At 32.3% G+C, this 26,932-nt stretch overlaps 2 protein-coding genes and 1 pseudogene across 4 annotated transcripts in view; 2 read left to right on the top strand and 1 right to left on the bottom strand.

Annotated features, from left to right (window-relative positions):
- Nucleotides 1–26,932, bottom strand: part of LOC111395099 (G-type lectin S-receptor-like serine/threonine-protein kinase SD1-1) — a 100,058-nt gene that overhangs the window by 55,560 nt on the left and 17,566 nt on the right. The gene's annotated exons all lie outside the window — the stretch shown is intronic.
- On the top strand, nucleotides 7,198–11,437 carry LOC111395713 (annotated as a pseudogene).
- LOC111395711 (G-type lectin S-receptor-like serine/threonine-protein kinase SD1-1) lies at nucleotides 22,973–26,790 on the top strand. Of its 3 annotated transcripts, XM_023021842.1 has the most exons (7): nucleotides 22,978–24,455; nucleotides 24,594–24,725; nucleotides 24,851–24,975; nucleotides 25,215–25,425; nucleotides 25,693–25,930; nucleotides 26,014–26,164; nucleotides 26,293–26,790. In XM_023021842.1, exons 1-7 carry the CDS (start codon nucleotides 23,171–23,173, stop codon nucleotides 26,587–26,589), a joined length of 2,439 nt encoding a protein of 812 aa, XP_022877610.1. In that variant the 5' UTR covers nucleotides 22,978–23,170; the 3' UTR covers nucleotides 26,590–26,790. The 3 variants fall into 3 exon arrangements, with proteins under 3 accessions (XP_022877611.1, XP_022877610.1, XP_022877612.1); XM_023021843.1 differs by lacking the exon at nucleotides 26,293–26,790 and having other exon boundaries at nucleotides 22,973–24,455; nucleotides 26,031–26,147; XM_023021844.1 differs by lacking the exon at nucleotides 22,978–24,455 and having other exon boundaries at nucleotides 24,611–24,725; nucleotides 24,855–24,975.

Here is a 26,932-nt window from a genome sequence, read left to right as displayed (position 1 = left end):
TAAGGATGAAGTAGAGGATCTCGAGAAGGCAGGCATCACTGTTACCCGAATTGACGAGGCTGCATTCAGAGAAGGCTTGCGCCTTAGGAAGTTTGAGCATGCTTTCTACTTGGATTGGGCCGACCACTCTTTCAGAATAACCAATGCTGGTGTTCAGGTCATGACCCGGTAAATCCCTGCACTTCCTTGTCCTCAATACCACGTGTTATAGTTTATGTTTGTTGACGGGATAATATTCCTTCATTTCCAACAGATCCATGCCCACATGTGCTACTCCAACTTCAATATTATCACCCACTCTATTATTGACATGGACGCTAATGTGATCACCATTGAGAACTCTCGTTCTGATGAGAAGCTCCTTTCAGTTTTCCACGAGGGAGTGAAGTACGGTGCTAGAATTAGCCCAGGTGTTTACGATATCCACTCGCCCAGAATACCATCAATAGAAGAAATTGCTGACAGAATTAACAAGATGCTTGCAGTGCTTGAAACCAACGTCTTGTGGGTTAACCCCAACTATGGTCTCAAGACTCGCAAGTACACTGAAGTGAAGTCGGCCCTACAAAACATGGTTGCCGTTGCCAAGCAACTCCGGACACAACTTGCCACTGACAAGTGAGCAGTTTAGGATGATGTTTATTTGATGGGAAATATGTAAATGAAATTTTTTCTTCGATTTATTACAATGATGTGTTTTGTCTATTTGGTATGGATTAATAAAATTATATCAATTTCATGTAAGCCCAAAAAGTCTTTTTTATTTTGTGGTTGATTTGGTAAATTGCTATACAAATAAAAAAAATGCAAAAATAAAATAAAATAAAATAAAATAATTGAATTAAATGACCTACGGCAACGTTCAAAAAACGTTGCAAATGAGGGTTTTGGCAACGTTGAACGTTGCCAAAACCTTAATTTGCAATGGTCTTTGAACGTTGCCAAAACTCTTCCTTCTACGGCAACGTTGAAACCCAGAAGAGACGCTTGAACGTTGCCATAGGTCTTTGGCAACGTTTTTTGACCGTTGCGAAAGATGATTTTTGGTGTAGTGTGTGTGTGTGTGTGTGTGTGTATATATATATATATATATATATATATAACTTTGTTCAATTCTAAAAGTGTTAGTGGTGTAAAATGTGTACAATATAAACTTTGTGGTAAAAGAAAAATCATTTCATCTCTCTCTCTCACATACACACACATTTCCACTGTGCACGTAACTTACATAAATCAAAAAGCATTTTCATGTTAACGAGGGTTAATGAAATTAATAATTATTGCTTAATGATTTTAATGAGTTCTAAATCAATTTAAAGTGAATGCCATGTTTAGGTTTAAATTAATTTTATTACCCTTTCATATATATGACCGTCCCATTTTCTTATTATTATTTTTATATTGTATATTAATAAAATATTTGAGGATAATACTTTTTCTTTCTATTGGAATAACACAGGTATAGCTAGCTCAAAATTACTTTTTCTTGAGTTCAAATTATATTATTTGACATGAGCTAAAAAATGAGTATAATATTGGTATATTTTTATCAACTTCTAAAATACTTAAATATTCGACCCAAGTAACTTATGATAAATTTTAAAAAGTACACGTAAGAAAAATAAATCGTTTATACAAATAAGTGGGTCTCATTCATCACTTCAACTATTGATACTGACTTGGACTAGCCTTTAAAGTAAAAAAATAAAAAATAAAAAAATATTTGACAAGCTTTTATGATTCCACAAATGTCTTATCCGGAATATACTACCTCATAGGTCAAGAGCTCTTGAACGTCTTCATATCATTGCAAAGTGTTTTCAAAAATACAAAAATGATCCCGATTTTCATGATTTTTTTTTTTAAGAATTAAAGTTCAAAAAATAATGGGAAGACTTGCCAATGTTATTTCCATTAACAAGTGTGATGAACCCCGAGTACAATTTAAGAGATACTAAATATATTATTAATAAAATAACAAACTGTTTAAAATTTGATGCACCTATTACTTATTTGAATTTAGAAAACACGTTCACTTCAATGTACGAAACATACGCATAGCGCTTGGGTACAAATATTAATCGAACACCCACCGCACCAACCCCTTCTACTCCTCTTCTAGTTAATGAAGTCTAATTTCTGTCCTTATTTGAAGGCATTAGGAATGAAAAATATGAAGCAGAATGTTCTTGTAGTATGTCTCATGCATGTAATTCGACTTCGGACGCAAGTCTTGCTGGAATGCCTATTGAATTAGTTAAATATCTCAATCATCAAACACTTTGGAGCGTAGAACCTATTAATACTCTACAATTTGATTTACTCAATTTTTGGCCGGAGAATGAACAAAAATGCCCTGTCATTTCTATAATTGCAAAAGATCTACTAATGCCTCCAATTAGCATTATAGCTCGGAGACCACTTTTAGTACAGATTAGAGGACTCCGTCCAAGTTAAGAATCTGACTCTAAGAATATATTCTTAAAGCATTACTGTGCGTAAAGAATTGGCAAGACGCATATTTTTGAATATATTATCTATATGAGAAAATTGTGTATAATCAAGTAAATGATAACAACTTGTTCCTTTACAATTTTAATTCTACCTACTCGAAAATTAAGTAATCGGTTTCAAGCCCAGATGAAAGGAGAGTTAAAAAAAAAAAAGGTTTAATAAAAAAATAAAATCTAATTTCAAATTTTCAAGTCTTAACTGCCAGACATCTTGAGTGAGTCAAGAGTTTTTGCTTTACATGGAGAACGAAGCAAGGTGAACGAATACCTTGTCAGATTAAAGACTCGAGGAACTATAACTCTTAACTCAATCAAAATGTTCTCTACATCATTAATGAAAATGAAGATTGCTTATTTTTTAAAAATTAAAGCCTCCAAAAATGAAGAAACCATCTCTTCAAATTCCAAGCATCGTCAATGAAAATACCTGTAACTTGAGAAAATGGATTCTCATTTTCGGAAGCTTCATTTAAAAAAAATTGTAAACATAATTAGTTGTTCGTATCCAATTTTAACTCGCCTACTCGAAAATAAGTAGTCGGTCCCTAACCTGGATAAAAAGAGGAGGGTTTTCAAAATATAATTTATTTATCTAATTTCAAATCTCAATTCAATTAATTATTTTTACATTTTACTTCAACAACTTCATACATCTCATGTTCATTTAATTCAGTTATTCAAATCAAACATCATATAAATTTTATACATTAAATATCTCAATTTAATGAAAAAGAAAGATTGTTACATCAATATTTCAATTCTCCGAATAATTATTGTAGCCTAATAGAAGGGTTAAATAAAATACACACACAGAGACATTGAGCTTGTGGGCTAAATTTGGCTTGGCCCATGATCCACAACCCAAACTCATGGTTAATGAGCTCAAACCGGCTCTGTTTGACCCATTGCCACCACTAAACAAAGGTGAAAGGAACTCTTATATTGCCTTGGCATAAATAACAGGAAGAAATTTCCATTTAAGTTTCTAAAAATTCTATCGTTAAAGTAAGAGTATCTCTAAAAGATTATCTATTTATAAAGAGCATCTTGCTTATTATAAATATTATCTTTAAATAGAGAGAATAATTTTTTTTGTAACTCTAACAACGCTATCTATTTTGACCTTCCATTTTATTTTTTCAAGAAACATTTCTTTCCATCTTTTTTTTAATTATATTTCTTTATATGTTAATGATAAAACAATTCAAATAAAATTTGAATAATTTAAGAAATAGAGTATTAAAATATGTAACTTATTAAATGCAATTATTATAAAATAAAATTGTAGGTTGACTCTTCAAATTTAAAAAATCAATTCATTCTCTATTAAAAAAAAAAGTTAGGTGAAAGAATCTATTGGAATTTATTATAAAGCATTGACTCTATAATGTTTCAAAAGACGTATTACGTAGTTATGCGTGGATGCGAAGCTATGGGCTAGGCGAGCTTAAGAGAGGCATACACGTAAAAAAGCGTAAAAAGGCATTTTATTATTTTAATATTATTTTAATTTTAATCAATCAAAAAATATTTAATAATTAAAAATAATACCTATCAAATATCTAAAATAGATTTATTAGAACTTTATACATTTTTTCAAAGTTTCCAACAAAAGCATAGGTTGAAAATGTAAATACTAAATAGTAAATATATAGGAATTTTTGTGAGTTGTCATTTGATTAAGGCTTCAAGCGGCTTTTTTGAATATGGGGCAGACAAAGTGAAGAAATCAATCGTTAAGTTTTAACTTAAAAGAATAGTAAAAAAAATTTTAAAAAAATATAATAATGAGCGCTATCATGCCTACGCACGCATTTTGACCGCTAAATAAGGCGCCAAGCCGCTTGGCTTGGCGTTTTCACCGTGCACCATGCCTTGGCGATTCCTCGGTGTGCCTTATAGAACATTGCTTATAGTTAGAGAGTCTGTTAAATATGCTCTAATATTGTTAAATTTATCTTTTGTTACAACATGCAAATATGAACATTCAAAAAATGAGGGTATCTATGCAATTTTTTTTCAATCATTGATTGATAAATAAGGTGCCAAGCCACTTGACTTGGCGTTTTCACCGCGCATCGCGCCTAGGTGGCGCCGTGACGCGCCTTCTAGAAAACGGCTTATAGTTAGAGAGTTTGTTGAATATACCTTAATATTGTTAAATTTATATTTTGTTACAATGGGCAAATATGATCATTCAAAAAATGAGGGAATAGAAGCAACTTTTTTTTCCCCAAAAAAGAGTTCCACGATATAAATAATTTAAAAAAAAAATCTCAGTGATTAAATTTATCGTCAAACTTTGGAATCAATTAAAAATATTTCTAAAGTAGCGTCCAAATCACTTAAAAATTAATCATGCATTCAATGTATACCAAGTTTGACACTTCCAAAAAAAAAAAAAAAGGTTTTTTCCTCCAATCATTTTTTTATGTCTAAGCAAGTGGCAACCATAATGTACACTTTGGAGTCTACGAATGGCATTTTCTATTAAAAATACTTTTATAGAAGCTTCCAAGTAGGGTCATAGTAATGTCAATATCGATATCAATCATCCTAAGCTGAGACAAGTCAAGCAAACAAGCAGTGTTGTCTTTGAAGACTGTTCTTATGAGCTTAACTGTCCAACAGTAGAATTCCAAATGGTGGACCAACAATAGAGAAATTTCCACAATATTCCCTCCCATACACGGCAGCGTTCACATTTAGCCTCTGTTAGACAGAATTTGTATTGAAAGAGTGAGTTTTTGAATAGAAAATTTTTGAAGAATATATGGTTAAAAAGTAAGAAAATTTTTAAATTTACATAAAGAATATTTTATTATAAAAATGTAAAACTGAAAATGACTATAAAAAAAAAAGTATTAAAAGAATGATAATTAAACATGGACTTAAGTTAGGCAACTTCCCAGCTGCTGGGGTGGCTCTTGATTTCAACTTAGCTAGAATTTAAACTGACTGAAATTCCTTGAGGTGAGCCAGTGTTTAGTCAGTACTTAATCAATAATGTGTTAATTGGCAGTATAATTCAATTTCTTTAAAATAAAATTGGTGTTGACCCAAATTATCATGAAAATTGATGGGATGTAAATGAAGGGAAAAATGTGTTAGGAATGCAGAACAAGGATTATCCAAAAAAATAATTTTATTTTTTAATTTAAGAATTCAGTATCGTTACTACATCTTCATTTATATTTCATAATCAAGAAACAAAGAATTCAAATTTACCCAAATTCAATTTTCAATTCTTGAATTGGTCTGAATTATAAATCTCTAACTCTCTAGATTATGGACTTCAAGTTTTCTTGATGCTTCAAACTTTCAAACTTTTTATGGTATTCTCCAAAGTCATGATTACACCGACACATGAATGCTTTATTTTAATTAAACCAGAAATCGAATTGTAGATTGAATTGACCAAGAAAATAAGAAAATAATTTTTTCAACGTTTTCTCTTTTCTGTTAAAAAAATTTTCCCTTACGTACCTATATTTATAGGCACAAAAGCCTTGTCATAGATATCAGCTTAGGTAATAATTTGATATAATTTCACATGTAGTCCTTGAACTTTAATCACAATTACAATTAAGTTAAAAAAATTTAAATAACTCTAATTTAGTCTAGAAAAATTTTTGAGCTTGCATATGACCTGATCGAACATATATGAACAAAACTCCAATAACCAGATCTTGTCTAATTGATTCTAAATCATTCAATCTAGTTATTAATTTTTAATTTTTTCCACTAAGGATAAAAGCCTGCACTTTTTAAGTATATGTACACACACACACACACATTCTCCCTCTTATTATTTTGACTAACTTAAGTACTATTTTCAATAGTCATGTGAACTATTTATAGTTGTCAAAGTTTTAGCTGTAGCTAAACATTGAGGAGATTTATAATTATTCGACAAAAAATACTTAAGTAGTCACTTTACCCTTCTTTAATTATGGACCGCGACGTAAATTTATGTCATCTGCTTTGCTCATTCTCAATCCACCAACTCGCTGGATATTTGGTCAATAAAATTGATCTCATCCATTAATGAATTAAAAAATCGTTAAACTCGCAAATAGATACACACAACTCCACAACGATCAACTCAAATTTAATTCTCGCACGATTATGCCATAGAATTAAACTCGACTTGTGGTATATTCAATAAACTCTAAGTGTAGTAGTTTCCTCTTTAATTATTTCTACGATAAGGATAAATCGCGAAGCTTGAATAGTGAATGAGTCAATAGTACAATATTTCAGTACTGGAATCAACATTTATACCTGGGTTGTGAACGAAATATTTATAATCAAAACATAAATTGTGTCATACTATGCTTTCTCAATATAAGCACCCAACTTATATTATCACAAGTGATCACATACTCTTCGATTCGAATGTTTGATATCAAATAAATGCAATAAATAAAATCATTGTTTGTTTATTATATAAAAAATTATTTTATAATCAAAGAAAAATATACTGTATGGGTATACAACCCAGTAGAATCTAAATTAGATCTTTTTAATTTGACCTTAATTTTTAAATTCATGAGACGATAATGGATTAATTTCCAATTTTTGTTCTAGAATGCATAGATATTTGAAGCATAATCTTCACCTTATAATACTTGGGACTTGCCAATTGTTGCCGTGACTGTATTGACAATTTCTCAATCCTCTTACGATTTAATCCAAGTCAAGAAAAGGTGTGAACACTGGACCATATATTCAGTCAATATACGTTTTAGATTTATTTTATTTTATTTTTTTAATATTTCCAACCTATGAATCTATTGAACAAGAAAAGCAGGGTGAATGAGGGGCAGAACAAGAACCATGGATATACGAAATAAATATTTCCCCTTACTTTTTGTCTTCACCTTTTTTATGTTCATCCTGAAAATCTCTAATCAAACGGATACTATAACTACTACACTGATCATTAGAGATGGTGAGACCCTGGTTTCATCTGGCGGAAGCTTTGAATTGGGATTTTTTAGCCCAGAAAATTCCAATAATCAATACGTGGGCATGTGGTACAAGGAAATACCAGCTAAGACCGTGGTATGGGTTGCCAACAGAGAAATTCCCCTCACAAATAAATCTGGAGTTTTGAAGGTTATCGAACCAGGACTTCTAGTTCTTCTGAACGACACTAATGGTGTCATCATATGGTCTTCGAATACATCACGACCTGTGAAAACTCCAGTTGCAAAATTTCTGGACTCGGGAAACGTTGTCGTGAAAGATGCAAATGATGATGACCCAGGGAACTTTCTATGGGAGAGTTTTAATTATCCGACTGATACATTGTTACCAGGTATGAAGCTCGGTTGGAACTTTATAACTGGTTTAGAGGTCTATCTATCATCATGGAAGAGCAACGAGGATCCAATTTCAGGAGATTTTACATATCACTGTGATCCTACTGGTTATCCACAAGGTATCTGGAAAAAAGGTTCAGTTGTGCAGTATAAAACTGGACCTTGGAATGGTCTCCGTTTTAGTGGGACACCAAACTTGAGGAAAAATGAGATTTTCAAATTTGAATTAGTACTAAAAAAAATGAGGTGTACTATCATTATGAGCTCCTTAACAGGTCAGTTATCACAAGGTTTACATTGAGTCCGACAGGAGCTGCCCAGCGCTGGACATGGATAGATCAAAAACGTCAATGGGTAGTTTACCTGACCGCTCCAATAGATAATTGTGATACTTATAAATACTGTGGTGCATATGGTAGTTGCAATATTGCAAATTCTCCTGCTTGTGGATGTTTAAATAGATTTCTCCCAAAAGATCCTGAAGCTTGGAAGAAGACAGATTGGTCGAACGGGTGTGTTCACAGAATTCCATTGAATTGTCAAACAGATGTATTTTTCAAGTATTCTGGTATTAAATTGCCAGATACTCGATATTCCTGGTATAATGAAAGAATGACACTCAAAGAATGCAAGATAGAGTGCTTAAACAATTGCAATTGTACTGCTTATACTTACTTAGATATAAGTAGAGGTGGAAGTGGATGCTTAATTTGGTTTGGAGACTTAATTGACATCATAGATCTATCGGCAGAAGGACAAGATATCTACATTAGAATGTCTTCTTCTGAATCCGGTAAGTATTTATTTGACAAAATGCTTAACTATTCACGACACGTCTACTGTTTTCTTTAAGTATATCCAAATTATAATATTGAAGATTTTTCTCCAATATAACATTTTCCTGAACTTAAAACAATATCTCATAATGAGCGCAAACAAAGCGACCTCATAATGTAGTACAGCTTTACTTTTTTAGATTCAATCGATTTAATTTTGCTGCTTAGTTTCAGGGCTTCACATTAGCTTCAATCTATTCTATTAATATTAGTATCCAAAAACTGGTTTACAGATGCAGAAACTTTCATTATAATTATGGCTTTCACTGATATTATTTATTACAATAAATACAGGCCTTAATAGAAAGCTTATCCCAAAAACACACATATCTTTGAATTCGAAGGAAGTAGAATGTTTACATTACTAGACGAACAAGTAGAAAATGGGATAATTCGGAACTTACTTTCCTTTATTGATGATCTGTGAGCTTGTCACTTTCAAGGATGTATCATCATTGAAAAGCAATCCCCTTTTTTATTTTTTTTGGTTAATTGTGCAGACTTGAAAGGACGGAAAAGAGAAATTCTACTAGTAAGTTTTTCGTTGTGTATGGGAATAATTCTGCTGGGTCTGAGTATGATTCTGTATGTTCGGAAAAGAAAGAAGAGTAACCAAAGTCTAAGAGGAGGTATGCTAGCAAAATCTATGATTTTTTTATTAAAGACAAGTGGAGAATCCAATCTTATCTATGCAGATGGAAACCGTCTTTTGCTTTTCTCTATGTTTTAGGCGGCCTTGAACACTTTACAGACAATCACCATTATGAAAGCCACAATAAAGACATAGAGCTACCACTATTCGACTTACATACAATAACTAAAGCTGCTAATAATTTTTCAATTGACAATAAGCTTGGAGAGGGTGGATTTGGACCTGTTTACAAGGTAATACATAGTTTTTTTAATATAACAGGGCCTGCACTACACGGGGAATTGATGCTTTCAGATTTCATTCCAAATTTTATTGATGTTTAATCAGCAAACCACATCAAATATTTTGTTCACAGAATAATTTGGAAATTTACTCTTATATGAAATGAAGTCTTTAGTACACATAAAGGCATCAATATTACCCTTCCTCACAAGTAAAAAGTGGGAGGAAGATGAATTATGTAAATCACCAACATGAAAAATGAATTCCTTTTACATGCTTGATTTCTGATATAGGGGCGGCTGGAGGAGGGGAAGGAAGTTGCTGTCAAACGGCTATCAAGAACTTCAATTCAAGGATTCGATGAGTTCAAGAATGAAGTCATTTGTATAGCTAACCTTCAGCATCGAAATCTTGTGAAGCTTCTAGGGTGCTACATTCAAGGAGAGGAAAAGATATTAATTTATGAATACTTGACTAATAGAAGTCTGGATTTGATTTTATTTGATAAGAAATATTCATCTTGCACAATCAGGAATTATCACATTCTATACCGGGTACCAGTTATACAGTGAAATAAAAGAGTTCCATAAACATTTAATCAAATCTAGACGAAAGATTTTCTGATCAACTGTAAATAGGGGACACGTCATTAATCTTTATTCTATGTGCTGTTTCATGCTATTTTATGCTTGAAAATACTTTGTTATTGCTATTGGAAGTAATTTCTCATTTCCTTTATCCAACAATCAAATTATTCTCACGACAGGGAATTTTTTTATTTTGTTAATTGTTTGTAGATCCAATGAAAAGTGCAGTTCTTGATTGGCCGAAGCGCTTCCACATTATTAATGGCGTTGCTAGGGGCTTAGGTATCTCCATCAAGATTCACGTCTCAGAATAATCCATAGAGACCTCAAAGCCAGCAATATTTTGCTAGATTCTGACGTGAATCCGAAGATATCAGATTTTGGCTTGGCTAGAAGTTTTGGAGGAAATGAGACTAGAGCAAACACGAGCCGAGTAGTTGGAACATAGTAAGAATCTCAATCCCATGATAAACCAAATTCTCTTCTATTGGTTATTACTGAATTTCTTGGTTAATTTATCACGCAGCGATTACATGTCACTAGAATATGCAGCAGACGAAGTTTTCTCAATAAAATCAGATGTATTTAGCTTTGGTGTTCTAGTGCTTGAGATAGTGAGTGGCAAAAGAAACAGAGGGTTTTCTCACAGAGATCACCACCACAACCTTCTTGGACATGTAAGTACGATGTGTTTATTTCTATCTAATTTGTAATGAAATTACTCCATCTAGCATTTGGGCTCCAAAAATGGTCCTCTCAGATGAGTTCAAGTAGTACAGGCATGGAGGCTTTATAAAGAAGGTCGGTCTTTGGAACTTGTCCAAGCATACCCTGGCGATTTATCAGAAGTTTTGCAATTAATTCATGTGGGATTGCTATGCGTTCAACAATGTCCAGAAGATAGGCCAAACGTATCTTTAGTAGTGCTAATGTTGGGGAATGAAGGTGTATTGCCTGATGCTAAAAAACCTGGTTTCTTCACAGAAAGAGATTTGCTTACTGCTGAAAGTTCAACTAGCACAAATGCCACATGTTCAATGAACGAAATGACCATTACCCTTCTAGATGGAAGATAAATATATATGTTACATTAGTTGTCCTAATTTTGCTTATATAATTTTCCAGCTAAAAAATATGTCATTTCAGCCAGGATACTGAATTGTATCATTTGTATCTCTTCTGTTATATACTCTTGATTCTTCTATGTTAGTTCCACTACTTGGAGGAATACGATTCACTGTCAATCATGGCCAGGTTCAAGTCAACTGTAAGACAATGATAAAGACTACATTTTTGCATATAGGATTGTTAAAATAGGCCAGGTCACAGATTCATAGGTCCAAACTGGCACAGGCAGTCCGTAGGCTGGCCAGAAGGAGGTGCCTAAGGTCCGTGTAGGCCTAGATTCAAAAGAAGTGGAAGCCTATTATGGGCCAAGGGGCCACCTCAAAACCAGACCCGGTACAGTCGCCACCTACATTTGCATGTGGGTTTACAAAAACTGAAAACTAAGCTGTTGAATACTCATCCTGTAATACCTTAATTTAGTAAAAATAAATAAATAAATAGATAAATAAATTTGAAAAGTCAAATATGTTTCATACTATTATATAAAACAAAATATATATATATATATATATATATGATTGAGGTGGTGGAGGACTGGATTGATATCAATCCAATCCAAATCCATTACCACATTAAAACACATACATACAGATACAGTGAAAAACAAAAACGTGCAGGGAGAGAGAAAGAGAAAGAGAAAAGAGAAAAAAGAAAGGAAAAAAAAGGGGGGGCGAAGAAGAAAAAAAAATAGAAATTTTTTGTCAACGTGTTAGGAATTAAGTGGTCTACATTATTAGGCTTGAATTCCTCAATTTTGAAAGGTAAGTAAAAAGTTACATATTGTCAAGTTATATTTGATTTAATAGCTGTTAGATTATTAGATTAAATTCAATTTTATTGAAGGGGTTAAGTGTAATAAACTATGAAATTGAGTAAGATGAAAGAAAAACTAGTTTAAGTTAGTAAAGAAACTGTAGAAATCGCCCAAACGTGAAATGATTAAGTTTGGGTATCGTCTATTTAATTATTGAAATTATTTAAAATAATTAATTGTTTATTTAAAAATTATATCGTATTTCAGGCGACGATATTGATATCAGAACAGCTTACCAATCGGGTTGATTTTTCGAACATTGTTCTGTGAGTGGAAAAATATAAATATTTTTAAAATATTTATAAATTAAGTTTATTGTTAAAGTATGTGCAATTATATGCAATTATGTGTTCGAATCACATGGTTATTATAAAAATATCTTTTATTATGATACATGTGAAATTTCAAGGATTATTTATTGTACGTTTGTGATTTGGTATATGAGACATGTAATATTGAGATTTATTTGGTATGTGGGACGTGATATTGAGATCGATCAGAAAAGTACCTATGATTATATACTTCTTCTAGTTTACAGAGGGGCCTTGACCGTATTCTATCCTACACGGAGGGTCTTGACCTGACATTGGTCTTGATCGTGTACATATAGTTTACAGAGGGGCCTTAGCCGTGTTCTAGAATTGATTATGAGAGGTCTTTGAGACCGACTTTCGTTCACAGAGGGGGCCAAAGGCCCGTGACGAAAGTTCTTAACCCGAGGGACGGATTATATATTTCAGTCAGAGAGTACATTTTTGGTGGATTTTTCAACACGTTTGATGTGATGAGATTATTACATGGTTATCAGCTGATATTTATATCATGATTTTGAGATGATAATTTATGACCTTGTATGAATATTTCACTTTTTGTTATAATTACATGATGTTATCTTGTGAATTATTAAATGATATGAACTCCATTTTCGATAGAAATGTAAAATTGAAAAAGTATAATTATTTTCGAACTTCTCCACTCACTGAATTATCAACTCATATATTTTTTCACAATTTTTCTACAAGTGGAAATTGATTCTTTTTAGCTGGAAGAGCCTAATGATTTCGGAATGAGAGCCACACGACATGTTGAGTGTTATAATTCATATTAATGAAGCAACAAGAAAATATTTTGGGCCCATCACATTATATTTTATATAAGCACTTGATTTTATTGCATTTTTTTGAAATAACTCATAATCAGCCTTGATGATAGATTTGACATCTAGTCAGCATCTATCATCGGCACACGTCACGTTTCGGGTCCACTAGGGTGATTCGGGAAGGGTCGTGTCAAAGTGGTATCAGAGCATGATTTTGAAAATTTTTATAGTTCATGCATGTTCAGTGGGTATGTTCACATGTCGTGGTGGCAGAAATCACAAACTCTCTAGCTCGAATGTATAGAACCAAACAAATAATAGAAAAATATTTTTTTTTAACAGATCCAGAAAAGACTAGAATGTAAATATGATAGTTGCAATGATCAGATTGGTGGAAAGAGTTATTAGTTGTTGGATTGAAATTGTGGTGTATTTAACCTATTAAGAGTTGAACACATTTTAATGATTTTACATGTTGTTTATGTATAGGCATTCAAAGTGATAGTGTACAACCATTTATGTACCAATCTTTGTGTAGAATTTCGTGATTTTTAATATACACTTGGGAAATCCCTAGTTCTAGCTTGTACTATAGTAATAGTGAAAACGATATTATATGTGTAAATGGTGATAATCAGGTGAGGAATTTTAATTATTTTGGGAAACTAAATGATTAGTGGCGTTATCAAAATTTTGTGGTGATTTGTGACCACTTATATGGGATAATAATAGAAACTATAATGGTGTATATTTATACTATATGATAAGAAATTGTGAAAGACAAATGATGATTTGTTGATTGATAGATGACAATGTGTTATTGTGTATTTTAGGCATTGAGAAAATTAACGGTAATTCCAATTATTTTGATTATTTATGAGTGGTTTGACTACAAGGAATGTGAGAAAAATATGGATGAACTTTATTATGATTACTGATTGCGGGATTATTTGTTGCTTAAGAAATATAATTAAATGGATATGTGTATTTAGGTATGTTTATGTGAATCGAGAAATAAAAAGGAGTAGAGAATTGTAAAGTTGGAATTTATTTAGATTAGAAAATTAACATATGAAATCATGGTGGTATATTGAGGTGTGAAAGGTTCACATGATAAATATGAAAGTTATTATTTTGTGATCTTACGGAAAATTGATGTAATTAAAAGTTAGAAGGCATATATGGTATAGCCATAAGTATGTGATGAGGTTCTATGATTACAACATAATATGGTGAGTATGTAAATGAACGTAATGGTTGTCCTATAGCAAAATAATGTGATGATTGATTTGGATATTAAGTTAATTAATTTCGTTAAGGACATTCGTTGGATTATTGTGTTATATTCTATACAATTTGGAAGCTTTGAGTTAAATTTTGAAGTTAAGATGAATTTATTGAAATTTTAGTGACGTAATTGTTGGGCTATTTTTTAATTTTATGGATCATGAACCAAGTATTCCATTTTTATCAAAGTATATTGGTTAAGGAATATAAGTAGGATATGTTGGATATGTCTAAAGTTTAAGATGATCATAAAATATAGATTTTACTCATTGTGAAATAGTATCTTTAGGTTACATTATCTCAATTAAAGGTCTTTATGCGATATAGAAGAATGATTATGCATTGATGATATATCAACGACCCATTTATGGAATAAGAGTAAAGAATTATCATGGATTAATTGTTATAATTGTCTCTTCATAGAAAGAAAGAGCACCAAAATTGTGTGGATTTAAGGATGTAAAAAGTGTTGCTATCATATTAAATTTTAAGGAAATATTTGCTCTTATATCTAAAGATGATAAGTGATTGATTCATGATAACTATTTATGTTAAGGTTTAGAAAGTATTCTAAAGTAAACTTATAAATTATAGATGATATTGTAGATTGTTGAAGAGGCATGATTAAAACATGATTTGGAGTTGGTTTATTGGGATTATGTCATCACATTGCGAGAAATATCGATACTTATTAATCATTAGAGTTTTAAGGTATATTTTATTAGAAATGGTGGAAATGGAAATTGTGTATATATTATTATTGGGGGGATATAGAATTAAAGGAAAAGAACACCATATTGAACTATTTCAATTGTTTTGTTGATGATAACTAGAATTTTAGAAAATCATGAACAATTGAATTTTTGGAGATATTGTCGATTTAGAATGGAGGCAGATACCCTCAAATATTTTTGTTTGGGGATTCCAAATACACAGAATGGAGGCAAATAGTATTTAAATCATTGTGGATATATTAATTAAGGTTACGAGATTATTTTTAAATGATATAGTCAGTTCATATGATAGACTTATAAAATTATATATAGACAATATTGTTAATTACACGGTGGAATTGGAGTATTTATCTTTGTTTAGTTGTAAGAAGTTATATAATTGAAATACATTGTGCATCTTCTTTTGATAGAATGTCAGACACTATGAAAACAAGTTCAAAAGAGAGACTATCAACTATGGTTGGTTAATTAAAGGAAACTTGGATAATTATTTATTTTCATGGAATTGACATATAAAAACTAGATACAAGTGATGATAATTGAGGTTATATATAATATTGAGATATTCCAAGGATGTATGATGAAATGGGTGAAAGATTGTTGTTCAATCTTAATATGTAACCATTGTTATAGAAAAAGAATGTGATTAGAGAATAATTTTAATTAAGACGTAAGGTGAAGATTTGAAGAACATGAAAAGTAGTATCTTGAACCTCAATTGAAAAATAATAATAAATAAGTAAATAAATAAATAATAATAATAATAATAATTGACCTTTCCTAAGATTTGGAAAAAGGAAAAGATGAGAATATCATATATTGGTTCTTTGGAAGTTATTAAAACTATGATGGGAAGGATTAAATTTTGGGACTAAAAGTTCGTTGGAAAAATTATTCAATAGAAGATGCACTATGGAAAGTGAAGGGCAGATGTGTTCTCAAAATTCGCAACTTTTTTTTGTACTTAATTAATTGAATTTTGAGGACGAAATTCTTTTTAGGGGGTGAGTTTTGTAATACCTTAATTTAGTAAAAATAAATAAAAAATAAAAAAATAAATTTGAAAAGTCAAATATGTTTCATACTATTATATAAAACAAAATATATATATATATATATATATATGATTGAGGCGGTGGAGGATTGGATTGATATCAATCCGATTCAATCCAATCCAAATCCATTACAAAACAAATACAAATCCATTACAACATTAAAACACATACATACAGTGAAAAACAAAAACGTGCAAGGAGAGAGAGAGAGAGAAAGAGAAAAAGAGAAAGAGGGAAAAAAAAAGGGGGGAAGAAGAAGAAAAAAAAATAGAAATTTTTTGCCTACGTGTTAGGAATTAAGTGGTCTACGTTATTAGGCTTGAATTCCTCAATTTTGAAAGGTAAGTAAAAAGTTACTTATTGTCAAGTTATGTTTGATTTAATAGTTGTTAGATTATTAGATTAAATTCAATTTTATTGAAGTGGTTAAGTATAATAAACTATGAAATTGAGTAAGATGAAAAAAAACTAGTTTAAGTTAGTAAAGAAACTGTAGAAATCGCCCAAACGTGAAATGATTAAGTTTGGGTATCGCCAATTTAATTATTGAAATTATTTAAAATAATTAATTGTTTATTTAAAAATTATATCGTATTTCAAGCGACGATACTGACATCAGAACAGCTTACCAATTGGGTTGATTTTGCGAACATTGTACTGTGAGTAGAAAAATATAAATATTTTTAAAATATTTATAAATTAAGTTTATTGTTAAAGTATGTGCAATTATATGCAATTATGTGCTCGAATCACATGGTTATTATGAAAATATCTTTTATTATGATACATGTGAAATTTCAAGGATTATTTATTGTACGTTTGTGATTTGGTATATAAGATATGTGATATTGAGATTTGTTTGGTATGTGGGACGTGATATTGAGATCGACCAGAAAAGTTACCATGATTATATACTTCTTCTAGTTCACAGAGGGGTCTTAGCCGTGTTATATCCTACACGGAGGGTCTTGACCTAACATTGGTCTTGATCGTGTACATATAGTTCACAGAGGGGCTTTGGCCGTATTCTAGAATTGATTATGAGAGGTTTTTGAGACCGACTTTAGTTCATGGAGGGGGCCAAAGGCTCGTGACGAAAGTTCTTAATCCGAGGGACGGATTATATATTTCAGTCAGATGGTACATTTTTTGTGGATTTTTTAGCACGTTTGATGTGAAGAGATTATAGTATGATTATCAGCTGATGTTTATATCATGATTTTGAGATGATAATTTATGACCTTGTGTGAATATTTTACTTTTTGTTATAATTACATGATGTTATTTTGTGAATTATTAAATGATATGAACTCCATTTTCGATAAAAATGTAATATTGAAAAATTATAATTATTTTCGAACTGCTCCACTCACTGAGTTATCAACTCATATATTTTTCCACAATTTTTTCTACAGGTGGAAATTGATTTTTTTTAGCTGGAAGGGCCTAATGATTTCGGAATGAGAGCCACAGGACATGTTGAGTGTTATAATTCACATTAATGAAGCACGAAGAAAATATTTTGGGCCCATCACATTATATTTTATATAAGCACTTGATTTTATTGCATTTTTTTGAAATAACTCATAGTCAGCCTTAGTGATAGATTTGACTTCTAGTCAGTATCTATCATCGATGCACGTCACGTTTCGGGTCCACTAGGATGATTCGAGACTGGTCGTGTCACATCCAGGAAGAGAGAGGGAAAAAATCTGATATTCTGAAAAGACCATGAACTCATAAACATCTATTACTCTGTTTTCTTGAAATTTTGAAACTATTATACTTCAAAACATAGTCACTTCTTTGGTAATTCAAAGTGGTTTATGGATGAAGCCACCATAAGTATCAAATACTTTCCATTGTTGAGGTGATTTGAGGGGTGAAAGAAGTAGCACATTAGTAATTTGGTGCTGCCTTCGGGTCGCAAATGCCTAGAGGTCCACAAATGTTATGTTGGTGCAACTATCGTAATGGTAGGAAATAAAGTGATTAAGTTAAAGGAACAATAACACTAACTCAAGCCGAACTAGAACTATAACATGCAGTAGATTCCAAGCCGCGTGTTGATGCTTTCGTTGAGACAATATTTGCACTCACTACAAGTGATACCCACAGAAAAGAAAAATGCCTCCAGAATATAACGGAACCTAATTTGTTTTTGTTGAAGATCAGGGGAGAATCCAAGAGTTTGAATCAGCACGGGCGGACATTGACCATCTACTGTTGTCCGCAATAAAATATTAAAAGTCCTTTTGATATCCATTTTTGTACAAAAAATACATTTTGAAATGGTGATTTGATGGAGAACGTGTGACTAAAAGTATAGAAAAGTTTTGAATTTACGTATAATATTATTTTATTGAAGAACGTGTGGATGAAAGGAAGAAAGAAAAAATGTAGTTTAAAAAAAAAAAAAGGAATGGAACAAGGTCTAAAGTATAAATATAACAATTATTTTGTTCAAACTGAACATATATAATTCTATTATAAGAATAAATAGAACTCATCAAATAACATTGTTGTCAAGTTTTGTATAATTCAATGGAAGAGTGTGAATTCAATTCTTTAAAATTGTTTGCATTAAAACAGTTAAAACCTAACAAATATCATTTTGTTAAATTTAATGACACAATTCAAGAGGTATCATAATGGTTAAGTAAACCACAATCCTTGCTTGAGATCACAGGTTCAAATCCTCATTACTCCTCTCCTTATTGAATTTTGGTAAAAATTATAAAATAAAAATAATACATAACAAATCCATTGACAAGGATTCAAACCTGAGACTTGAAGTATATTAAGGCCAACTCTCACCAAGTAAGCTAATTACCTTGTTAACAAAAAAAAAATTTATCCCTGCGGATCCAGCTAGGTCGGCCGTCCTAGCTCACCACCACCTAGATCCGCCGCTGTTGAAATCCCAAAAATTAGAAGCAGATTTGGTTGTTTATTTGTTCCCTTATTTTATAGTTCCCTTATTGTTAGGATATAGTTTATTTCACTGTTTATAGGATTTGCATCTATTTATATTTTAAAGTATGGTTATCTAAATTTGGTAGATATCCTTGGAATAAACGATCACAATTGTGTATCCTAGTCCTATAAATAATTGTACTCAGCACAGGTCAATAATAAGATTGATTTACCACTTTTTGCAGTGCTCATTTTGTCTTTCTTTCTTAGTTTTATAGTATTGGAGCCAAGGGTTGTTTGAGCGGATAGAATGGTCAAAACAGCTTTGACTGGTGCACGCAGAGATAAGGATTCAAGGGTCTCCACGAGGACCACTGACAAGTGCAAAAATATTCCCACTGCCACTCTCCCTGAAAATTATTCTCTTCAAATTATCACCATTCAGCTGAATAGTTTTCCAAATGCTTAAATTTGATGACAATTAGGCATTTTTTGAATCGTTATCACCCAAAAATTAGAAATTTAATTTCTCGGACGCTATAAACATAACAGACCCAAATTATCCTTTTATGAGATTGCAAAATAAAAAATATTTGGCTGAAATTGTACTCTAGTCTTGAGAAAATTGCAAAATAGCTACTTGGAGTTGGTGCTAAACTAGCCAAAATTAGCAATAAATATCTAAACCTCAAGAATCGACTAACGAACTAAAAGGACAATCCTGAAAAAAATGCCTCCATTTAAAACAACTAAAACGTGCAATTTTTTTAAATGCTTTTGGTCCCTAACCTTTCAAAAATAGCAAACTGAACCCAAATAATTTCTTTATTAAAAACCACCTTCTATACTTCTATCACACAACAATAACCCCTCATCCACACTTTCACCACCAAACCACCCGCTGGCCCACCTCCAAAGACATGGAACAAGCCTTTCATTAGTATCTTCATGTACACATTTTCATCCTCCATTGGAAAATGCATGTGTGGCCTTTAAAACATTTGGATTTAATGGGGATTCTTATGACAAACATATCATTATCAATTTTCAAGTTGACAAAGATTGTTTTTAAGTATTTTTCAAGTGGCGTAATCATTTGAATGACCAACAGCCAGATATGGCTGATTTTGAAGCTTACTTGACAGAATGACAATTATCCTGGCTGATGGAACTAATATATATGGAGATGGCTGGGAGCAGAACTTTTTGTAGTTGGACTGGGTGAAAATTAATTCTTTGCCTAACCACAGATTAAATGGGACTGTGGATGGAGATTAAAAGGACTATTGACTGTGGAAGTGGATGGAGATCAAAAGGACTATCATAAACAATAATGCAATTCAAATATAGAAGCTTGGATGAGCTGGAAATTAAAAATATACTAGTAGATCGCTTTAGGAACACAATTTTAAAATTTAGTTGCCAATTCATTTATGCATTAGAGGAACCAGTGCACGAAGCACTCTCATCATCCAGTAAGTCAATATCTATAAGTGGAAATTGAGAAATAGAGGCTACCAAATAAGTGAGAAATGGAAAATATTATTTCTAATAATTCAATGAAGAAAGGCCGTATTCAAGAATATATGAAAAATACGAGAATTAATTCCTCCTCTATGAATCACGAATGTGACCGAGGAGGCCAAATCACAAGAAAGATGGCCGGAACCCCAGCATAACAGAATGTATCGCCAGCTGAAGAATTAAATTAATTTCTATTAACAGATGCACAGTTATTGCCGAATTTTCATTTAAGCTAAACAGTTAATTATTCTATACTAACTTAGATAGAAAAAACTAGCTAATTATTCCAGTTGAATATTGCTGGAAAAGGAGAAGGGGAATTTGTCCAGATATCATAGACTAGTCAGCTTTTACATATTTGTCCTCAACTCTCCGTGGACCCCCACAATAATTTTTTTTTTAAATACAGGTGGGGCCCCCCGCACAGTGAGGGGCCTGTAAGCACCCTGTGAAAGAATGCCCAATACGCAGGGCATTCTCCTTAACAAAACTCCTATGATTAGATTATGTCTAATCAATTCTAGATCATTCAATCTAATTATTAGCCTTTACTTTTTGCCACTAAAGACAAAAGATTGCACTTTTATAATAAATAAGATCATAGAAACTATTATTTAATATATATATATATATATATTGAATAGTTATGTGAACTATTCACAAATGAAGTTTAGACGTAGCTAAGCTTGAGGTTATATTTTTAATCATTCCACAAAAATATTCAAGTAGTCACTTTATCCTTTTTTTTCTACGGATCGTGACATAAATTCGTGTTATCTGCTTCGCTCATTCTCAATCCCCCAACTCACTAGATATTTGGTCAATGAAATTGATCGCATATATTGATGAATCAAAAAATCGTTAAAATCGTGAATAGATATAAACAATGATCAAGTCCAATTTAATTCTCACAAAATTATGCTATAGAATTAAACTCGACTTGTGGTCTATTCAATAAACTCTAAGTGTAGTAGTTTCATCTTTAATTATTTCTGTGATAAAGATAAATCACAAAACCCGAATAGTGAATGAGTCAATAGCACAACCTTTCAGTACAAGGAGTCAACCTTTATACATTGATTATGGACGAATTATTTATAATCAAATTATAAATTGTATCATATTGTACTTTTCAATATAAGCATTCAACTTGGAATCTCACAAATGAACACATACACTTTAATTCGAACATTCAATATAAAATATATGCAATAAAAGATTTTAAAAAAAAAACATAGTTTGTTTGTTATATAAAAAAATTATTTTATAATCAAAGAAAAATATATGTATAATCTAAAATAGATCTATTTAAATGGACCTTAATTTTTAAATTCATGAGACGATAATGGATTAATTTGCAACTTTTGCTCTAGAATTAATTGATAATTAAAGATTGTGGAGATGAACCATAATGGAGTTCAAAATCTTGGTAATTTTAATTTCTTTCTTCTTAATAAATTTTTTCAAACTAGACTAAAATTATAATTAATTTAGATTAATCTAAGACTTCATTTTAGCATTCCCTGTGAGTATGAAATATGTGCTCATTGACTCTGAAATACTAATATAACAGGAAATTCATGTTTAGAAGACTAAACTACATTCAGAAAGCTTGTAAAAATATGCAAGTTGAGCTCGAAATAGTCACCTTGAACTATGAGTATTGCCGAGTTGAAAGCCACAGCTAAGGTCCAATAAAGTCTAATTGTAGAGGCCACTGACCATATCAAGTATGACCAGTGTACCAAAGCACCTAAAATGCTATATAGACGAGCTCAGATTAGGTGTTAAGGGATAAAAATTCCACATCAGTTAAATACCGAAGTATTGACCAACTTAAAAAGATTTTGGGCTACTCCTCTTAACAAGGTTGACCTTATTAAGAAGGACCACAAGCCTTAATATAATGTCAGAGCCTATTAAACTGCAACGAGCGATTCGATCTGATTATAAGTCTTAATTAATGAGCAACGGATTGCAAAATTTGTCTGCTCAAACGAGCCACCATCTTACGGGGGCGTGTTAAGGGATAAAAATCCCACATCGATTAAATACCGAAATATTAACCAACTTAAAAAGATCTTGGGCTACTCCTCTTAACAAGGTTCACCTTATTAAGAAGGATCCCAAGTCTTAACATAGTATCAAAAAAAAAAAAATCCTTGAAAGTTGTGACCCACCAGGACCATATATAGGTCCGCCAATGTGTCCATGTATGTATATATATGAAATAGTGGTCCTACTCGAACCTAAGCATGCTTTTTCATATATTTGAAGCATAATCTTAACCTTATAATACTTCAGATTTGGCGATTGGATGCAAATTATCAATCCTCTTGATAATTTTTCCAAGTCTAGTTATAAGGCGTGTGCACTAAACCTTATATTCAGTCAATATGCATTCAAGCTTCTGCTTATTGCCTAAAAAGCAATTCTATAAACAAGAAAAAACGAGAAAGAGAGCAGAACTAGAACCATGAAGATATCCAATAAATATTCCCTCTTAATTTTTGTCTTAACTTTTTTTATGTCCATCCAGAAAATCTCCAATCAAACAGATACTATAACTACTACACAGATCCTTAGGGATGGCGAGACCATAGTTTCATCGGGTGGCATCTTTGAGTTGGGATTTTTCAGACCTGGAAATTCCAAGAATAGATACGTGGGCATGTGGTACAAGAAAACAAAAGTTAAGACGGTAGTATGGGTTGCCAACAGAGAAATTCCAGTCTCAAATACATCAGGAATAGTCTTAAAGGTTATCGAGCCAGGACTTCTGGTTCTTCTAAACGAATCCAACGGTGGCATCATATGGTCATCTTATACATCCCGACATGTGAAAACTCCAGTTGCAATATTGCTTGACTCAGGAAACTTAGTTTTGAAAGATGCAAATGATGATGGCCAAGGGAATTTCCTCTGGGAGAGCTTTAATAATCCGACTGATACATTGTTACCAGGAATGAAGCTCGGTTGGAACTTTATAACTGGTATGGAGGTCTATCTATCACCGTGGAATAACAATGATGATCCATCTTCTGGAGATTTTACAAATCACTTAGATCCTAGTGGTTATCCACAACTTGTCATGAAAAGAGGTCCAGATGTGGTGTTTAAAACTGGACCTTGGAATGGACTACGCTATAGTGGGACGCCAAACTTGAGGAAAAATTCTATTTACAAATTTGGAGTAGTTATAAACAAAAACGAGGCATACTATGCTTATGAGCTCCTTGGATCAATTATTTCAAGGTATGCAGTGAGTCCAAGTGGTGTTGCACAGCGTTGGATTTGGATTAGTCGGACGCAAAGTTGGGTGGTTTACATTACTGCTCCAACGGATAATTGTGACATATATAAAGTGTGTGGTGCATATGGTAGTTGCAATATTGGAAATTCTCCTGTTTGTGGATGTTTGGATAGATTTCTGCCTAAAGATCCAGAAGGTTGGGATAGGGCAGATTGGTCGGCAGGATGTGATCGAAGAACTTCCTTGAATTGTCAAAATGGAGATGTATTTCTCAAGTATTCAGGTATTAAACTGCCAGAAACACAATATTCTTGGTTTAACAAGAGTATGACACTCGATGAATGCAAGGTAGTGTGCTTAAAGAATTGCTCGTGTATGGCTTATAGTCAATTGGATATAAGCAAAGGGGGAAGTGGATGTCTACTTTGGTTCAAAGACCTAATTGACATCAGACAGCTTTCGGAAGCCGGACAAGACATCTACATTAGAATGGCTTCTTCTGAATTAGGTAAGAATCTAAGAATTTAATGAACAAATTCTTTACTCTTGTCTAATTTCCCTTCATAGATAGTCTGATACTTATCACTTTCAAGGTTTTATCATTATTGAAAAAGAACTCATTTTATTGGCATATAAAATTTTGCAGAGTTGAAAGGAAGGAACAAAAAAGTTCTTGAATTAAGTTTGTCGTTGTCAATAGGAATGGTTCTGCTTGGGCTTAGTCTGATGTTGTATCTTCGAAGAAGGAAGAAAAGAAATCACAGGCTCAGATCATGCGGTAAGCAAAAACTACGATTTTCTACTATAGTCAATGGGAGCAACCAAGTTATCCATACCGAGCTAATTGAAATCCTTCTTTTGCTTTTCTATCAAGTTAAATCCAATTCATCGCTTTTGTTTCAGGCAGGCAAGGACACAACAAAGACATAGAGATACCAATGTTTGATTTATATACAATATCTAAAGCTACTAATAATTTTTCAGATAATAACAAGCTCGGGGAGGGTGGGTTTGGACCTGTTTACAAGGTAATATATAGTTTCTTTTTTTAGTTAATATAACAGGGCAGGCACCACACAGTACAAAATATTTTGCTTTCAGAATCCTTTGAAAAATTACTCTTATTTTTCATAAGAAATGAAGTCTTTTAAACATAAAATTGCAATGTCAAGAAAGTCAAACGTGTAAAGTGAGTGGAAGATGAATTTTGTAAACTGGCATCTTGCAAAACAAATACTGTTTTACATGAACGTGATCCATGATATAGGGACTGTTTGAGGAGGGACAGGAAATTGCAGTCAAACGGTTATCAAGAAATTCCTTCCAAGGACTTGATGAGTTCAAGAATGAAGTTATCTGTATAGCTAAACTTCAGCATCGAAATCTCGTGAAGCTTCTAGGATGCTGCATTGAAGGAGAAGAAAAGATGTTGATTTATGAATACATGCCTAACAGAAGTTTGGACTTGATTCTATTCGGTAAGAATTATGGATCTAGCACAATCAGCTCAATGTCGCATTCTAACCAGAGTACCAATTATAAGCAATGACACACATTTTCGGATCCCGCGCAAAAAGTTTATGATCTTCTGTTATACTGGGTACAACGTTATGCATGCATCTTTAGTGCTACTGCGTGCTTGTGAAGTTATTTAGTTATCGATATTGAATTTGATTTCTTATTTCCTCGTTTCTGAATATCCAACAAACAAATCATCCTCGTGAGCAAAGAAAAACTTTTTGCAGATCCAATGCAAAGTGCAGTGCTTGACTGGCCAAAGCGCTTTCACATTATCAATGGTATTGCTCGGGGTCTTATGTATCTCCATCAAGATTCCCGTCTAAGAATAATCCATAGAGACCTCAAAGCTAGTAACATTTTGCTGGATTCTAATATGAACCCAAAGATATCAGACTTTGGCCTGGCTCGATGTTTTGGAGGAAACGAGACTGGAGCTAATACAAGCCGAGTAGTTGGAACATAGTAAGAATCTCAATCCCTAATTATATTAAATGCTCTTCTATTGCTCATAACATAATTTCCTTATAAATTTTATCACCACATAGTGGCTACATGTCCCCAGAATATGCTATAGATGGTCATTTCTCAGTGAAATCAGATGCATATAGTTTTGGGGTTCTGGTGCTTGAGATAGTGAGTGGCAAAAGAAATAGAGGATTTTCTCACAAAGATCACCACCACAACCTTCTTGGACATGTATGTATATTTTAATTATTTCTGAGTTCTTGACAATGAATTTTTCCGTGTTCTTGACAATGAATTTTTTCCTTCTGGCATTTGAATTAGAAAAAAACGGTCCCTTTAACTTAGTTTTGTAAGTACAGGCATGGAGGTTGTACAAAGAAGGAAGGTCTTTGGAATTAGTAAATGCTCACCTTGACATCTCGGGCTATTTATCAGAAGTGCTTCGATCGATCCATGTGGGACTTTTATGCGTTCAACAATCTCTACAAGATAGGCCAGGCATGTCTGCAGCTGTGTTAATGTTGGGGATTGAAAGTTTGTTGCCCCAAGCTAGACAACCTGGTTTTTTCACAGAAAGAGATGCTGAAAGTTCAAGTAGCACAACCACTGCAAATTCAAAAAACCAAATGACCATTTCACTGGTGGAAGCACGATAAGTAAATAAGATACAATAGTTACCCTGTTTTGCTTTTTTCGTTCTTCAACCAAAATACTGTATTTGTCTTCCATTATAAACATTAATTTTCTATTAAAGAAATAACATTCTCCTCTGTAATTGATGAATTTAGCAAACATGATACCACTGGCAAATAAAATCAAGTGAGTAAGTCAATAAAGATTGTATTTTATTCTAATAAGGTCATAATGTCAAAAATCCTACCAATTTAGGTATGCAATTTGTCTTGACCGTGATGAATGTTATATCAAGAGTATTGACAATTTTTCATCCAGTGAATCTCGAAGTATATTGGACAGGTCCAAATGTGTGAATTAATTTCT

The sequence above is a fragment of the Olea europaea genome, chromosome 6, assembly GCF_002742605.1.
Source record: "Olea europaea var. sylvestris chromosome 6, O_europaea_v1, whole genome shotgun sequence".
Taxonomy (NCBI): Eukaryota; Viridiplantae; Streptophyta; class Magnoliopsida; order Lamiales; family Oleaceae; genus Olea; species Olea europaea.
Note: the sequence above shows the minus strand (reverse complement) of the source record. Positions and strands in the feature narration are given on the sequence as shown.